Here is a 19,452-nt window from a genome sequence, read left to right as displayed (position 1 = left end):
ACTGTTTAAGGGTAGGAATGCAGCTGGCTATTTCTCTAGAGGATAAACCATTAAAATAACGATACAAAAGGGCTAGACAAGAAACCTTTCGTTGATGTTCAAGCAAAGTAAAGGTACTTATGATGATGATATTATCACCAATAAATTTAAATACACCGATGTTGTTTCTTTGTGAAAAAAATTATTGCCATTAGAATTCATTATATTACATTCATTATTCATGAAATTAAAGCTCTTACATGTTCGAAAATGTAAAACGAAAATTTACTGAAGGATTTTACCGATAGCTATAAACGGCGCCTTAAGCTTAGACTTTTATGAAGCTACAGCAAATGGATTTCATATCTTAGCTGACAATATTAGTTTTTAAGAAACATTTATAAAATGGACAGATTTAGACAACATAAAGGGACTTTATTTGCAGTCAACTGCAGTTTTTGAATGCAAAAGACCAAGGCAGCTAGTTAATTTTTCAGATGACATTAGGCAGGTTCAGGCAACATAAGGGACCTCATTCGCAGTCAACTTCATTCTTTGACCGTACATTTTGACTAAGGCAACTAGTTAGTTTTTCAAGTGTCATAAACTTCAAACTCGGAACTTTACTGCACTAACCCCTAACTTCAGTTAATAGCACAAAAACTATACCAAACACATAATTTTCTACAAAAAAAAACTCCTCAGCAAGCTACAGGTCCATCACGATTTGTATATTGTATTCTAAATATTCGAAATATTATTTATTTCTTTTCCAAATTGACAAGGAACAGAAAGCAACAAATGAAGAATTGCAAAAAATAAATAAATCATAGAGCAATAAAGATCAGCTTTCTGTTGAATAAAAAAAAACATGATCTACTAAAAATTTAAACTTGATAGTAAGGGAGATTTTTCTTCACTAACTTTCCAGTCAACTTTCCATTAAAGTCACATACTAGAAACTTTAAAGTCCCTTATGTTGTCGGAACCTGCCTATTATTTTCAAACTTGGAACTTTGCTACCTTTTGTCTATCTTTTACCTGCCAAAGTACAATCATCATTTTCATCTACAAAAAAGTCCTTGCACAGGTTACAATTGTGTTCTGTGTTGCAAAGAGAAAGACGTTCTTTTAAAAATGTGACTAAGAAACCTTTTACACAAAACATTAAGAAAATTGTGCACTCAGAGTCAAATTACGGAGTTATAAAGTGAAGCTTTCAGTTGAATAAAAATCTATCAGCTGACATTTTGACATAAGCACAGAAGTTGATGGTAAATGGTATCATTTTATGCCACTGCTCGATTTTTGTTTTTAACCTGCATAGATTTAATCATGTCTCGTTTTAGGCTCGTCAACTTATAAGCTGTTAACTGAAAGCTTTCTTCAAGTACCGGTGTTATATTTTATTTTTCAATTTGATTGTTAAAAAAATCCAAGTTGTCTATCTAATAGACCTAATCATTGTTTCTCAAGTCAACTTAAGCCCGTCTACACATACGTGTTTGACAAAGGTCAGTTTGTTGTTCATGCTGTCAGGCTAAGGGAAGGTTTCCCTAATGTGCTAATATCAAGAAATACAAATTAAGTTTTGTTCCCATTCTTTTGGCTTAAGCTTTATTTATCTAACGTTTTTATATAGAAACGAAGCAGTAAACCCAATTTTTCAAAATCTTTTTGAATTTTGAAAAATTTTGAATTTTGTTCTTAAGTCTTTCGTGAACGTATCAATCTATCCCCCTAAACCCAACTTTAATATTTAATTAAACCATTTTTTTTTACTTACCAGATAAAATTGATGACGAATCAATTGGACAACCATTAGATGCCGTTCTCCGGTGACCACCGGTCAGTGCACTTCTTAAATTTTTATGATTGAAAAATCTTCTTCTAGTTGGCGGTGGTGTAGCAAATGCGGCTGCTGCAGCATTAGCGATTTCTCCAAAGCTATTATTGTTGTCATTGCCCGAAGATGATGTCGTGGTCGCTGGTGTTGATGTTGATGTTGTGGTTGGTAGTGTTGAAGCTGTCCCATTCGGAGATCCTAATGATTTGGGTAATTTGCCAACGCTAGCATATCGAAAATCTGGTGATATCGACTCCTGGCGATTCTGTGTGAAAGTCATTCATTATTCACGAAAAAATCAATATATGGGAAGTTTTAATGATAATTTATGATCAATTTTGTATACATTATTTTGATATAAAAATAAAAGATAATGAAAGACGGAAAAAATTATAATTCTGCAACACGATGCTCATTATGAGAGACCCACACAAAATTCCCTTTGATTTAAAAAAAAGAAGAACTGACCAGTTTCAGGAAAAGAAATCACGAAAACCATACACCGCACTGCATCCGTCTGACCTGTCCATGTCCGTACACAAGGAAACAGAACTCTAGTCAAGTTGCTTTGGATCTTCATCTTGGAGATTTTCATCTCAAGTTCATTCTTTGCCAACTTCTATCTATGTACCGGGTGCTTTTTTAAGAGCTTGATGACTTTAAGCAATAATATAAGATAGAAATATTTATCAATAATGATTTTCGGTTGATTTTCTTATACAACGTTGCAGAGAGACGTAAAGTAGCAAAAACGAGGAACCAGCTTAACAGGACTTCTTCCAGAAATAATGTTGCCACCAAATTGATGGTTAAACGTGATGTGCGACAAGTTGCACCTTATGTAGGACAAAATGTCGTCGATGTTTAGCTGATTAATTTTTTGAAACAAAAAATCAGTCCCCATTTATCGTAACGGTAATTTTCGAAAGAAATAAGGACCAATGATGCCACCAGATGGTAGACTGCAACCAAACAGTCGATATCAAGGCATGTTATTGTGATTTTTTAGTGACTTGTGGATTGTCTTCGCTTCATGTACTATAATTTCGCTTAAAAAAAAAGAAATAAGCTTCATAATTAAACATTGTAAAATGGCGAAAGTCTCTATGACCTTCTCGAGAAAATGTCTTTTTTTTTTAAACAAAATTTTCGTAAATTGGAAGCGTTGTTTTGCGTTAAAAAATGTATGATAAATTTCCAAACCTTACGAAACAGAAGTGTCAACACAGCTTAACCGTCCCAACTGTCAATTCGTTTAAACATCTCCTGCACCCAAAAAAAAAAACACCCTGTTCTTAAAATTATAATACATACAACATACTCGTATATTGAATGAGTCACCTCCGATCGGACCAAAGTTAGTATCATCGGAGAACGAATGTAGGATGTGGATATGTGCACGAGTGGAGAAGAATATGTGCAGACATCGTATACCAGTTTTATGTTGATGTACATGGTGGATGCATTTTCTTGTTTGAATGCAATCATAATTAAAAACGCATAAGATATAAATACATCTTCGCGAATATATACGGCTATAGCTTCAAGCCCCGGATTGAACCTCGTCTCGAAGTAGGATACTGTGATACAGGCAAAGGTATACCTTCTACCTACCTACCTACATTATGTATGAATGGATGCAGAGAACATCAAGTATATAAGTTATTAAGTGAGGTTAATGGCTGAAGACTATACAAAACCGTTCTTTCCCACAGGCACTTCTCGATACCTGTTTTCAGTTCCTCTGAATTGACCCTTTAATGCGAAGACTTGGTTATTCTGCGCCCAAGATTTTATGTTTAAATGTAAGTGAATGGCTCATATGCGCATTAAGATATTATGCAATGCATCGAACTGATTTTATTCACGCTATAGGAGTTTCGAACAAAGATTAATGTTGGTAAGTGTGAAGCGATGACTTTGGTTTTGAACATAAATGCAGTTTTATGAATTTTTTAGCTAAACTTTCCAATCCAATAAAAGAGAAAGAAACAAAATTAAATAATAGGTTATTGAAGGAGCTTTACTCACTGATTCACTTTACTGATTGTTCTCATAATACTTTACTTTCAACCTAAATCGTCGATCATCTGCATAAAGTCGTAACTTTCAGCAAACGACGCGATGTGCGAACGTGCCTCAATTTGAATAAAAACCGTGAACAGGCGAATATAACAAATCAATGTTTACCCTATATATCGCGAGGTAGTCTTCTTTATATAAATTTGATTGTTGTCTTGGTTAAGCCCAATAATTAACCGGAAAAGTCATTCCTTTGACAAAAAAAGTTCTATTTTGTATTTCATGGTTGTTGCTAAAAAAATAGTAGGAATTTGTAAGAATCTACTGCCTAAGACTATTAGGCTTTTTTATCTCGGAAAAGGTTTCCGAACAGAGTCGAACATTCTTTGACAATCTTTTATCAAGAATTATTTTTGCAATGGTTGCGTTCAGTCTTAGACAGATAGGGTATTCTGATACCTTTTTGTTAGTGTTTTACGAGTAAAATAACAGCTGATCAAAAACAGCAAGGAATCCAAAGGTATCCAAGAACGTATGTAGGGTATGTAGGTATCTGAAGGAATGAATTTCAAAAAATTTGAAAATTGACTTCAGCTTTGTTGTTGTATTTGAGGATTTTCTGTGCATAATAGGCGATTAAGAAGCTTTTTGTCTCCGAATTTTAGAAGATATTTATGATCTGATTTTTTAAACTTCAAAATTCACTTATTTTGTTCTCGTTTTGTAGGTGACCAATTTGCTGGGTCTTACCTCCAGTCTAGTGTGCAGCATTCTAAAGTTGAAGAACCTCATCATTTATTTAATTGTTAAGCACCTATAAATTCATCATCGTCCGACGAATCAGTTGAAGTATGCATTAAATGTTTTATCTTACAACAATTTTGACTTCAAAGCTTAAATGTTTCTCTGCTTTTTGTGAACAGCTGAAAGTTGTTTTTTGTTTTTTTACAGCTATCTCAATACAGAATTCCAACTCGTTCAACAAGGTATCTAAAAATTCACCTATCCAAGATAAACTATCCAAAGGACTTAAAATTTAGCTATCACTATTTGACATTTGTCAATTTACTTGTTATTTTATTCTAAAGAAACGAAAAATAAGATTCAAAACTTAAATTAAAATGGAAAAACTAATTACATATAATCAAATGAGAGAACAAATTATTTTTTTCTGCTACACAGCGTGCCCTAAAAAATGCCCAGAAAACGTTTAAAACAAAAACGAAACACAATTCTGGAGCTCTAAACGTTTTACGTTTGACAGTTCAGGCTCTGCTCTTACCTAAAAAAGAAAAAACTTTTACTGTTAGAAATCTGTCAAACGACCACTATCAATTTTTCTTTTCTTTCACTTATAAAATAAATTGGGTGGCAAAACAGACCGTTGAAAAATAGGGCCTAGTTACTTACAATTTCCAACCATTCCTGTGTGCGAGTCAGGGATGGAGGGGACCTACATTTTTAACCCGAATCCCAACGGCTAGTTTGAGAAATCACTTTTCATGACAAGAATTACTCTTGGAGAAATTATCTACGCACGATGCAGTACCCGTAAAAAAACTTCAAACCTCTGGTAGACAGTCCCACGCATGCCACGGGTACTAATTTCCTTTCATTTACATTGTGTAAATATTCCAACTTTCAACTTATCTCCTAGAGCTGAATAACGGATTGTTACAAATCGCAGTTATTTGAAACTTAAAAAATATGTTATGAAACGATGTTATGTGTTCATATTGTTACGAATCGTAATTGTCTTGAAATTTAGTATCAAAAATGTTTGAAAAAGAACGCACCTCAGAGCCTACGTTCTGTGACTTTCGCATCGCAGCTATCTGTCAGAAATGTTTAAAGTTCAAAAAATTGTATCCACTTCTTAAACAATTCTGACCATTCGACCTTTAACAAAATGTGAGAGAAGTGTTATTTTGATTTCAAGCTTCAAAAACGATTTCAAATTTAATAAAGTTTTTTCTTAGTTATCGTTAAAATTCTTTTGGTTCAGAATTTGAATAAAGTCTATGTTGCACACCTTGAAGAAGAGGGGCATTCCATAGAATACCACACTTAATCTAAAAAGTGATTAAAGGTAAAGCTCCGTGTGGAGTCGCTTACGAGAAATTACGACGCACATAAATTGAATTGAATAGTCCCCCAGCTTACCTTCTTATGTGTAAGCCAAGTATACATACGAGTACTATAGACAGATTCGTTATTTTTATGCATTGCATCATTTTAGTTAACTTATTTGAATCGATTGAAAAAAGTGTGTCTTGAAATCGTTTTACGGCTTCGCAGACGAAAAGGTTGATTTCAACGCCCAATTAATATTTAGTTGCGCCTCCTTCATAAAAAGCATGAATTCGATCTATAAAATTCGCTCTGGTTTCTTCAGAGTTCGTTTGAACCTGCGATGGTTGCATGGGAAAGGCGCAATTACACCTTCAACTTTCGCGCTCTCAAGAGTTTTTTTTTGGCTTTTATACTTTCCCCCTTCGTCTCCCGATTAAGATATTAATTCATGATGCAATAGAAACTGATTAAGATAAACGAAATATAGAAACCTGTGTTGGCTATAAACTTTGATTATTTGGATTTGCATTTTGAAAATGAACACAATTTTTCAATATTTTTCGCTGTACAAGAGCTTGCATATAGATTTATGCTTTATGCCCATTTGACTTGTTCGAGTTGTTGTCGCGGCCTCATCCAAGCCCCAGCTCAGCCTAGCTATAAGCTAAGCCAACCCAAGCCATGCCAAACCGGCATTGCATTGCAGGTCAACTTTAAAGTGTAGCCAACTTTTTGAGCTGAGTTATGAGGTTACATTTAGCGTGAATAGGTGTTACGAAATAAAAAAACTGTGTTGTTGGCTTGCTTTTTAAAACTGGCACAACATCGGAGAACGACGACGACGAGTCTATGATGTAGTTTGCAGCTTGTGATACATAGTTTGGCCAGCAACAAGAATTAATTGCATTATAAAAGAGTGAACGGACTTCTGGAATATGCCAGTTAAAATAAAAAGCAACCCAAATCAACATACTCACATCAGCATTGTGAGTCTTTTTAATTTATTGCTATAAATTCACAGAAACCTCAGCATATTCAAGCAATAATCCCGCCATCAAAGATTCCTCGACAACAAAACCTTAGAAGATTTTTATAGAAAAAAGAAGACAATAAACACAATGCCAGCGGTAGAAAAATCTTTTCTTTATTTTGGTTGGGAAATAAAATGATTTAATTGTCGTACGATAATTGGCAGATATACATGATTTAAGATTTAGTATTTTAGAATGCAATTTTTTTTAAAGCCTTCAATAGTTGTTTTAAATTGGACGAGGGGATGAAGAGGCTAAAAACTGAACTGACAGTTTGAGCCTTTAATCACACCAATTACAAAATCTGTTGAATGAGCTGCGAAGGTATTCAACTGTCAGTTTTGACATTTCTACCAGAACAGCTGATTAATCATGTGATTGAATTTCCAAATTTATTTATTTAGGTAATATTAAAAAAGAATAGAAATTATAGTTTAAGGAGTTTCGTATAAAGAATTTGTTTGCAACCGAAATTTGTACCTACATATGTATTTTTTTTGTCAGTTCTTTCAGGTATCGAAAAATCTCCCTATGCATCAGGATAGCCTAACCAACATGGGATTAAACGAAGCATTTCAGTTTGCAGATCAAAAGCGCAACGTTTGCATTCGAATGCAAATTTATTTGTTGGTATTAGGACAATTATTAAAGAACAATCTACAAGTTCAATGTTTGAACTTTTTCAATTTGTTTTTGAAAATTTAAATTTACATAATTTTTCAAATTTAAAATTGACAATACTTTTGCCTAATGACCGCTAAGAGACCCCTTTGACAGTTATAGCTATGTGTACTCATCGTTAACTACAATTTAAAAAAGCAAATCACTTCATACCGTTTAACAAATCACTCAACTTCAGAACCATTTAATTTAAAAAAAGTTTTCCCTCTACGAAAAACTTTAAGTTTACTGTCCACTTTTATCGATAAGTATACGACACGAGTTCTCCATCGAAATTCTTTTTATTTTATTAAGTATTAAGTTATCAAATTCCGACAACTTACGGGCATTTCTCATAAAGCAACTAAATAAACACCGTTAATTTATGCATAACAATATCACTTATCGTTTTATTTGCGTAGGCAGTGAGAACCGGAAGGAAGATGTTCTTAATTCAAATAAAAAACCTACGCATTTCATGCGTTCGATATTAATTTATCACATCCAATTTTTAAGTCTTAAAGATCCAACGGATATCTGTTCTGCTGCGTCCATCCAGCAAGTTTGCGTTTAACAAATAAACCTTTAGAACACAAGTTTCTAAGAACCTGTTTACACCGATTGACCAAAGAACATTGATAGATCTGACGCGACGGAGACGATCAAATTTTGAGAAGCTATATACGGGCTCATAAAATAAAAGCACGATATTTGCCGGAATTTATTTATGAAGTAGTTTTCTTCCATAACTTTATGTGACGTTTAAGTTATCTCAAATGAAGATAGAAAAATACAGCACCAGTATAAATATATCGAGTACAGGCAGGGCCGTAAACATTTAAGAACAAATATAGACATCTTTCTTTGATAAAACTACAAATTTAAATTATAATTAATTTTCATTTCAATGTTATCTTAAAACAGTTTATTGAGTACTTTTCAAACTATTAGATGCACTTTTTAAACCAATTCATGATCGTAAGAAAACGAAAAGTTATTGGTAGAAATAGATATTTAAAAGTCAGGTTATTTTATTATTTTTATCTTTGATTCTCGGAATCATTTTCTGACAGTTTCACACAAAACTGCACACATTTCATCCTGAAGAGCCAATCATTTAAGTCGGTCACATACGTAGTAACCATTTTGACCGTCAATAAATTCCAAACGCATCTGTCAAAATGGCTCGGTAGTGTATGGCCACTTTTAGACATTCCCACTGCAGTTTTTCCCATGACATCTAAACGGTATATGTATCTTTCGCGCTCGCTGCACCCCAACCAAACCTTTCTTTCCACGTGCTTTTGTGACTCCGATTGTGTATAGTGATAGGCGTGTTATCTGACATTCAATATCTCATCTGATGTCTAAATAGATTTATATAGAAGTGCCGATAAGGGCGAGAACACACTAGCTTAAGAGCTTATGACCTCATTAGGTTAATATTCATTGAACATGATCATCAGAGATGGTGCGGCTTTGAGCACACTTAACTGTCGTCTCGTCTGCTTCGAACATTTAAACTTTCAGATCAAAAACAAACACACGAGTACATCAGTGAAGAAGGTGACACTTGACAGACAACAACAAATCTGTTCATCCTTAAGCCATAATAATTTACGAATGAATATAATTTTCTAATAGACTTTTACAATCTTTGACTGACCCAATTTTGAATTGTTTAAATGTCAGTCAAACGTATGCCTTAAATAAAGCCAAGACACAACAAGATTTCGTGTACATTCACTATATAGCAAGTAGGTAAGCTATGGAGCAGAGCTACAGCTACAGCCAGTCTCAGCGTGCACTGTGGACCTAACGACGACGATTTATAAACGTGGATAGCGTAGAGTGCAGAGTAGGACAACACGATTGGGAATATTAGATACATGGTGACCATCTGTGTTTCAATAAAAGAAAGTTTATTTTTCGATTATGATCTTCAACTACGAAACACACACTTTGTAGATAATCTCTCAAAGACTCAAATAGATTTTGACGACCGTTATTATTTTTAAAACACAGTGTGAGTGTTGAATGGGAAGGAATTCAAAAGGAAATAAAGTTTTTGAATATCAAAAAGGGAAGAAAAACAGAATGTGGCAAATCATTTCACATTCTTGATGTGCGGCTAAAAAAGACTCTATACTTGATAGTAGGTCCAAAATTGAGCTCAAGGGTTAACTTACTAGCATTTCTGGTTGTGCGAGCAATGCAATTATGACAGAACTTAACTGAAATCATCCAAAGGAAAGTCCCAACCAAGATTGGCCTTGGGTTGAAAAAACTGGCTTTAATTTAGCTGATTCGCTAGTTGATAAGTAATTACCTAAATTTAAACATAAATCCGAGGAATAGACCTATTATAATTTCAAATGTTTGAACTTCAATGTCACATGAACTTAACAAATTATTTAAAATCAAAGAAGCCATTTTGTGATTTTGTCATTTATAAACCGTTGAGAGATAGTGAAGCGTATTAAATCGTTTAATGTTTTCTCCCAATTTAAAATTTTACGTATGAAATGATAAACAAAAATGAGGGAATAAAAGACTTGAGTTTAAAAAAATGACTTGGTTTTGGAATATGTAATAGAAATATATATGGTCACCTTAAAATATTTACAAAAACACCTTGGCACTTACCTGCATATATTTTGACAAAGCAGCGGCATTTGTGCGCAATTGTGATCTTAGCTGTGGCTGTGGAGACCCCAGAGGACTAACAATTGTTGATGTCGATCCGCCAATGCCCGTATCATAGCCTTGGGTATTACTACAGTCCACATCTGTAATGTTAAACAAAACAAACAAAACACATTAATAAGTTTTCCTACCAAAAAAATAAACGTAAATCAACCAAACGATCATTTATTTCTATGTAATTATGGTATGTTTACAGTTTTTTATTTTTAACTTAACTTTGTTATTGGTATAAAAAACAAAATTTAATATAAAATTAGTGTAATGTTCAGCAATATTTTGTAACGAATGATATGAGTGCGAATTTAATAACTAGCGTCCTCGCTCGTATATGAGTACAGCATTTGTGGAGGCAATTAAAATGGAAAAAGTTGTGAAAGTTTGCTTATAGGCTGTTGTGATTAATAGTCTTCGATCCAAAGAAACTTGGGATATAATATAATAACATATCATCTGACATCTCATTATTCTTTTTTGAATGAAAAAAATCTAAAACTTTTACCCTCACTTTTATAAATAGTAATCATCATTTTAATAACATACTAGTAGGTGATGTTGATGTTTGTTTTTTTTTTTTAAAAGTAAAGTGCACATGTTGTGTTTTTAAGTATCTCAATGTTTAAGAATGAACTCAAAAATGTTGTTAATTTGACATCAAAGTATTTCTAGTAAAGAATAGGTATTTCTTTTTAAAACGAAATTATCATCGATGACAAGTTGCTGAATTGTATAAGGTTTGCAAACATTTCTAAAAGCCTATAACTTCTTTTTGGTATTTTATTTGTGTACTTTCCGGAATTTGTAATAAGTTTTGAGATGACTAATGAGTCTTTTTCTTTTTACTCTTAAAGGAAGTTTTGAGAAACCTAGAATCTTATACTTTCATGGTTTTTAAAAATACCTTTGAGAGTTTTGGTTCTGTTTATTATAAATCCGAACTTCGGTTTAAGATCTCTGCCCAAATTTAAAGGATATACGTTCTCAATGTAACTTTATATCTTTTTTAAATATGTTTAAAAATCTCTTAAAAATAGGTGAACAAAAAGTGACATATAAAAGGTGCGTTCGGGTACTGCACTAAAATTCGTAAAAAGAAATATTTTAAAGAGTGGGGGAAAAATTCTCTCACAAAAAGACAAAACTACAACAAAGTTAGCGAGCGGGAAAACAACAAATTTTTCCCCCAATTTAACTATAAAAAAATATAAATTTTGAAACATCATCTTTTCATTTCGTGTTTAGAATTTATTTATTTTTTGTAAATAGATAAATTAAGACAATATGAAATTCAAGCAACATCATGATGGTCCATTGTTTATTTATTTATTTATGAAAAAACTTGCTTAAATTGAAAGTTGAAAACCGCAATCTTGTTGCTGTTTTTTGGAAAAGAATTTTTAATTTTCATAAAATTAGACTGTTTTATTAAGGTACGCAAAAAAGTATTGCCTTTTTCAGCTGAAAAAACGTTTTTGATGAATACTTTAAAATTTATGCCGGACGGCTAAAGAATACAGCTAATTAAATTTTTAGGAAGGAACGCAAACGGACCTAAAGTCTTGCCTTTTCTGCTGAAAAAAAAAACGTTTTTTTATGAATACTTTAACAAAAAATGCTTATTCAATAAACAGCTTCAAAAAGTTTTTAACAACTTTTTTTTTGGCGAGTTAAAAATATGATATCTAGAAAATGGTGCGTGATAGAGTAATTCTAAAGTCGAAGTCGAGCTGAGACTCTTCAAAAAAGTGCATGAATCGATTATAGAAAAGTAGGCCTTAGGTCTTAAGGTGTTAAATCACAAGATCTCAATAGCCAATTGTAATCGCCTTTTTCCAGAAATAAGATGGTCAGGACATTTTTCTTTGCAAAATTGCGTGTGCTTTTTTCCTTGTGGAGCATGCAGCACGTCTTGTGGTAAATTTAAATAATTGCAAAGAGTTATTGAATGTTGTACCACATTTAGTAGTTTCGTAGTTTTAACTTGCCAAATGTCGAAAGATGACAGAACTGACATCCGCTGAATAGCCGGCTACTTAAAATAAGCAACGTATAACATTAAGATCAAGTTTAATTTAAATGCTGTTTATAACTTATTTTTTGACGTTAGATCTATTGCGGTTTATATAATAATTCACTTTGAAGTATAAACTACCTTAAAGCAGTTTTTTTTTTAAATATAAACGGTAAAAAATAGATACCTGATGATTAATTTGTATTGTTATCATACGACTTAAACGTCATTTTGCATTAAGTATCCACCATTTGAAAATAGTGACAGTTGTTTTGTAAATATGGTTATTACTGTGTCAGGATCTTCGAAAAGTTGAACACATTTTAACAAAATCATAACACAAATCATTCTTAAACATTACTTCAGATAACTATGCACTGTCCTTTTAATACACATTCAGTAATCAAACTCGTTAATAACGCATTCAAATTTACGCCAATTTAAATAATATTAAAATGCATGATGGAATAATTTGACTTTGTGTCACTAATAAATCAATTGCGAATTCCATCCACTTCTTCTCTTCAGATGATATGAAAACTTGCGCTCGTTACACATAAAATAAATTAATTTGATATACGAACCTTTCAAAGAGCTATTCATACACATTGGACACTGATCGTTGCGAAACATGCAGGAATAGCATCTCTCATGGCCACAGGTGTCAATCAATTTCCGTCGCTTTCCTTTGTCAAATGAAATTCGACAACTTGGACAGACTGCGCCACTTGTTTCATGTTCTAATAAACGTCGTATTGATTGTAGGTCTGAAATACAAAAAACAAGAAAAATCGTCAAGTATGCAGTTTCTTTCATACAAAAAGAAATAAATTTAAAATAAATACGAGTAAATAAAAATGCATAACTCAAACTAAGCATATATATAAAATTACAAGAAGAAATAAAAAAGACCAATTTACATACAATTTCTATAATATGATATCAATACACATTACAAGGCTACAGCTAATCAAAATACAATAAGTTTTCATTTGCTGTTTATTAATTCAAAAACGTGATTGTATAATTAAGCAAACAATTGCAATTTTCAATTTAGCATGCATACCACCAGACAACAGACGCTTTCCGCACGAAGCGATACAATTTTAATTTCGACAACTGAACTGAGCTGGGACTGTTTGTTTTACACTGTTTTTAACTTTGTCGAGGGATTTTAAGAGAGAGAAAAAAAAACATTAAAGTGGGATTTCAAAATGTCAAATTGTTTCACGATTTAGACCTTCACTTGGGATGTGAAAACTGAAAACAAAAATGAAAAAAAAAATATGTATTGAAAAAGGCCTTTCTTTGTTAAACCAACAACACTAACTATTGAATTGATTTTCTTCTCAAGCTGCACGATCAGTTTTAATGGTAGCACCGCGCGTCGCACTTTAACCGAATCTATACAACATCCGCACCGAGACCGAACAGAAGCAGATCCAAGTGACAAGGAGCTAACGTGATGTTAATAATTAAAAATCACATCTTCCCGACAACGAGACAAGATACTGCAGCTAGTTGAGTTGCTAGTAGTTTCGCAGCAAAAATTAAAGCAAAGCTTGCTGACGCTATTCGGCATCCTAGTGAGGCGTCGCATCGTCGTGCCTCGAAGCCGCAAAAACCGTGTGGTGTTGAAGCTGAAGCCGAAACCACCACATGCATTGCAAATTGCAATCGCAACTACATTATAGCAAAAGCAACACATACGATCAAGCTGGGGATTTGAGTTTGAGGGCAGTTTTGTTTATTTGCTTGACTTATTCCCCGATGCGATGGCGATGGAGCTATATAGGACTGCATCAACATCAATACTCTTAACGGCGTTCAGCTCCAGCACTAGCGTCAAGTCGTAGTCGACTTCGTCTTCGCGTCGTTGTCGTCTTCGGTTGTAAAGGCAACACCATGTTATAATGATTTACGTGGGCTTGTCGTTTCCTATGCATACCCAGCCACTGCGTTGTTGCTAGACTTTCTGCCGTTTTAACCTGACACAAGACTGAATAAAAAGATTGTCCGTCTACCACACCGCAGCAAAGGCACAGCTACAGCACCGGTCATCCCACACATGTCAGACTTTTTGCAAAAAGATGAAATAACTCCTAAGCCTAGAGTAGAATAAATATCTACGAACGTACGTACGAGTAGATACATAATGTAATATGTTTTAATGAAAGGGTGGTGTGAAGGTAGACTTGTATCTTAAGTATACAAATGTATTTAATATACCTTACCTACCTATCTACATACGTATGTATGCATTCATAAATGTTGTAGGTACATTTACAAGTCACGCATTGGCGGGCTATATAGCACTCTGTGGCCTACGTAAAAATGTCGTATTTGTCGAATTTTATGTGTCGGCTTTTTCGATTTTTTCTTAATTTATGAATCGGATTTTTGTGAATGAATTTGATCAATGAAAATATACTTTTGTTAATAGTTGAACCAAAAATTTAAATTGAGTTAAATATATGTAACTCCATGTGGATGTAGGTGCAACTTTGAAGCACAAGCACGCCGCGTTAGTCGTTTGAGTAGACCTAGACAATCTGGCGCAAGTCTTTGGAGTCAACTGATGGAGAGTGGAGACTTAATATAAGCTGGTTTAAATATGTATATCAGTTTGACATTTATCTTAGAATGATAACAGCTGTCTGGACAAGATACCTGTCACATATAATTCTACTTCAAAATACGAGCTGATGATCTCACCTCGAAAGTGTCAAGTGATTTTCTGCGTATCAAAAAATGTTGCTAAGAACAACTTGTGGATATAAATTTTATAAAATTATAAAATGACAATCACGAGTCTCTTTGCGTTTTAAGCCTAGTACGTACTTCCTCGTGAAGTGAACGTTCGCCAGTGGAGAAAGTGAACTTTTGACATTGCTCACTGGTACACACTTGTAAGTACACGTTGTAAACATTTGACTTCAGCTTCACCAACAGTTCCCGTACATTTTGCACGTGAATTGCCCGTGAACGAAAACTCTCCACTTTGTTCTCCACTCAGCTTCACGAGCAAGTTCACGGGTGAACCAAAAACTGAAATTTGTATGGGTTCACGAGATGGTTCACAAGTATGTACTAGGCTTTACAATATCAATACCCTAGTATATAAAATAATAAATAAATATTTTTTTAGGAGTTATGTTTTTTTTCTAAAAGAGCTTGAGAACTTTGATTGATAATAAAATTTGTCAAATTAAATTTTAATTATTATTATCTGGTACATCATTTCATTATATTTTTTTCTTAAATATTATCTCGGTATAAGTGAACTCGCGGTAACGAGTTAATGTCTAATTATAGCTATCATTGAACTAAATCCAGAAAAAAGTTGTTGGATCTTTTACCGCGTTTTCATTTCATTAAACACAAACTACTTTCAATCGACTCCAAATTACATAAAAGTTTTTTTTTCTCGAGAAAACGAAAATTTTGATGGCATAGTTATTTTTTACTAAACATGAATTTGACTGATTTCCTGACGAAAAATCATTTTCCTAAACAGCTGATTTTTGGACAATTAAGAGTCAGTCCATTGATTTGTGTTTCTATTTTATACAATTCCAATGACAGATTTCTGTCAGAAAAAACTTACCGGTGGATTTTAATCGGTATCAGGATATATTAAGCCAACCCTACTGAGGAAAAGCGGAATAAGTTCAAACAAGCTAGAAAGAATTGTAACGGACATATTCGACACAATAAATTTCTGCATGACCAGAAATTAAGGCAAAAAATACTACAAAGTATCAAAGGTAGTACAAATTTCTGGTCATTTGTAAAAAACGTGCGCAACACTAAGTCATCCTCAGTTCCTACGCTCGTGTCCAATGACACTCCTTTTGTAAGCTCGATTGATAAAGCCAATTTGCTTGCAGCACAGTTTGCTGTTATTTCGATACTGTCAATGAGTGACATGACTCCTCCTTACCTGAAAGCGTAAACTATTTCATGGGACGAATCTTCTTTCGCACTCCTACAGTAGCTAGAGTACTAAAAGATCTTGACATTCACAAACTCACTGGCCCGGATAGTATCCCCAACCCCGCTATTGTTCTGAAGAGGTGTTCTTCAACGCTGGCAAAATCACTGCGTAAGATTTTCCATCTGTCCTATTCTACTGGTCTTTTTCCGAATCCGAATCTACTTACGTCCCTTCTTTCCAAGGTCATGGAAACGGTGATCAATTTTCAGCTTAAGAAATTTCTTGAAGAACGGAAGCTTCTTAATGACCGGTAGTATGGCTTTCGTTGCAATAGGTTCACTGGTGATCTCATGGTTTATCTCACCGAACAGTGGAACGAATCTTTACATCATTTTCGAGAAATTAAGCTTATTGCACTTGATATTTCAAAGGCATTTGATAGAGTTTGGCATGAAGCTCCTATGATAAGCTCATTAAATTCTGATCTGGACAGCATTGTTCAATGGGGATTAAGAAACCGTGTAGAATTTAATGCTTCAAAACTCAATGCTGTCTACTGTCACGAAAGCGTGACCCTCCCCAATGCCACAATCCATGGGTTGGATTAAACAACTAACAGTCCTAGGTATGTGCATAACAAACCACTTGTTGTGAAGTGATCACATATTTGACATCGCCAAAAATGCTTCTAAATGTTTAGGTATTCTCCGACGTTGCAAGAAATTTTGTATCCCTTCTGATCTGGCTATAATTTACAAAGCTTTTATTCGTCCAACCTTGAGTATAACTCTCATATTTGGGCTGGTGCTCTAATAACGTAATTCAGTCTTTTGGATAGAATTGAAAAAAAGAGCTCTAAAAATAATTGGAGATCGTTCTCTAACTGAGAGATTTGCTTCTCTTGAACACCGCCGCAAGGTCTCATGCCTGTCATTGTATTATCGTTACTTTTATAAACAATGCTCTATTGAAATAGTCAGTTGCATTCCTCCCAATTGCGGACGTAATGTTAAGTACAAAAATTCTTTCCTTAGCCGCACTACACAAATGTGGAATGCTTTACAGGCTCAATATTTCCCACTCATTACGATGTGCCAAAATTCAAAACCAATGTGCATCGGATTCTGCTTTCTAATCCTATCCTCCTTTCCTAACTGCTCGCACTGTGTTTAATAATTATAAGGGTATTTATAACCCCTTTAGTGCGCGCATTATATAAAAGAAAAAAATCTGGCCGTTTAGCGTTAATATGGCTTTTGAATATTGGCTTTTAATGGCAAACCCAAATTGATAGTTAAGCGCAATATATGACAAGTTGTGCCGTCTTGTTGGAGACAAATTTAATTGATAGTTAAGTGCAATATATGACAAGTTGTGCCGTCTTGTTGGACACAAATTTAATCGATGTTTAGCTGAAAAATTTTCGGAAACAAAAATCAATCTGCATTGGCCCAATAGCGCTAGACACTTTCCCCTTAATTTGCGACTTTTATGATGAATCTTCAAACTTTATTGGACGAAAATGGTAATGTCAAAACAGTTTGACACTTTCAACCGTCAAAATATAGACAAAAACCATCGACATTTCTCATGCAGCTTTATAAACACCCTTTGTATGCAAAAATATGAATTCTCCTAAACTAATTTAACAATGATACGAATACAAATATTTATTGCGAAAACAATTTAAAAAAAAAAAAAAACAAAAATACAACGAACAACCGGATACCGATACCGGAATTCTCGGAACCAATTCTAAATGCGCAAACTGTGGTGCTTCTCCAAAAAATTAAAATTTCCACAATCCGTGAAAACATATCAAACAAAAGGTTCGAATGATGTTTTAAGTTTGAAAGTTATTTTATTCATATTTGTGTACCTAACACACAAATGTTTGTTTTTGTAATCATAACCAAGGTCCATTAAATTTTTACTTCCATTGAGGCTGGCTGAATGAGTAAGTTTCGCTAATCCTCTTATTGTTGCGAGTCTTATACAAAATCTCTTTTATTAAGTTCAATGCCATGAAATTACCGTATAGAAATTATTGCCACATATTTTTATTCACTTTTTGGCCAACTCATTTTGACTGACTGAGCAAAAATTTACATATGTACGTACACAACAATACTTATGCCTTACAAATAAAATAAGCCATTGGTTTATATGGAAACGTCAACAAGTGCGTGGACTTAATGGTGAGTGGGTCCGAACGGATAGTGGGATTAAAGTCTGTCATACACCAGAACCACATGATTTGAAAGCCATTCGAAGACAACGCATAGAGGTCAACTGATTGCGCAAGTTTCAATTTGTTAATTAAAAAGCAACATTTATTAAAATAAAACAAACCGATTAGATTCATAATGATTTCATTAAAGACTCGTGTTATCTCCAAAATTAGTATTTCAAGTTCACTTTTCTGGCTCTGGAAAATTATACGATGCGACATTATACCTCGCCTAGATTAAATCTCATCGTGTCCCGCCCACATCAAATTTTCAGATTCTATTAACCATGTGCATTTTAATCTTTTTAGATCAATGACCCACAGTTTAATAAACAAAAAGAATGACAAATAAAACAAATAACTATCTAACTCTGGAATCTGGTCATTAAATTCAATCTAAAGCTTAACAAGCCATCATGGAGCCTGAGTTTAGTTGAGCAATTTCACTAACCTACTATACTGCGAAAAACTGTGCGACACTTGTTTCAACAATATAAAGATTACCCCGCCCCGCTCCGCACCGTTGCCCCGTTGTAACTCCGGTGTTGCCCCGACGATTTTCTAAAGCAAATAAACATGAATAGAATGTAACTACGAGTATAAACCTAACTAACGACCAGTCTATAGACGCGCATAAAACTAGATCTACATTTTAGTTAATGCCATTACTGCGGATGCTGGTGTAAACTTAATCTACCCGCGTATTTTAACAGCCGGCGGTGAACGTACATTGGGACATATTACATCCAAAACAGAACAAAAACCAACGTCAAAAAAGTGCGTTTTAACGAAATTCTAAAATCTTTCAGCTGCAAAATTATCATTCGAAATTTAATTTTCATAAAACCATTGTTTGTCATTAAGGGTGTTAGTTCTAGTGTTTAAATTTGTTAAGTTTGTCGGTAAGGTAGTGAGTTTGTCTTTGAAGTTTGACTTCTGGTAGTCCACTGTGCCTCGACA

At 33.9% G+C, this 19,452-nt stretch overlaps 1 protein-coding gene across 5 annotated transcripts in view; it reads right to left on the bottom strand.

Annotated features, from left to right (window-relative positions):
* Positions 1-19,452, bottom strand: part of LOC129942888 (protein TANC2) — a 61,049-nt gene that overhangs the window by 5,985 nt on the left and 35,612 nt on the right. For 3 of the 5 annotated variants that reach the window (XM_056052007.1, XM_056052008.1, XM_056052009.1), the window contains 3 exons: positions 12,910-13,092; positions 10,258-10,400; positions 1,766-2,090 (listed from right to left, as the gene is read on the bottom strand). In XM_056052007.1, coding sequence (XP_055907982.1) covers positions 1,766-2,090; positions 10,258-10,400; positions 12,910-13,092 — 651 coding nt within the window. The other 2 variants (XM_056052010.1, XM_056052011.1) reach the window with 2 other exon arrangements.

Source organism: Eupeodes corollae, chromosome 1 (genome assembly GCF_945859685.1).
Source record: "Eupeodes corollae chromosome 1, idEupCoro1.1, whole genome shotgun sequence".
In the NCBI taxonomy this organism is placed as follows: domain Eukaryota; kingdom Metazoa; phylum Arthropoda; class Insecta; order Diptera; family Syrphidae; genus Eupeodes; species Eupeodes corollae.
The sequence above is the reverse complement of the archived record's forward strand: the minus strand, read 5'-3'. Positions and strand labels throughout refer to the sequence as shown.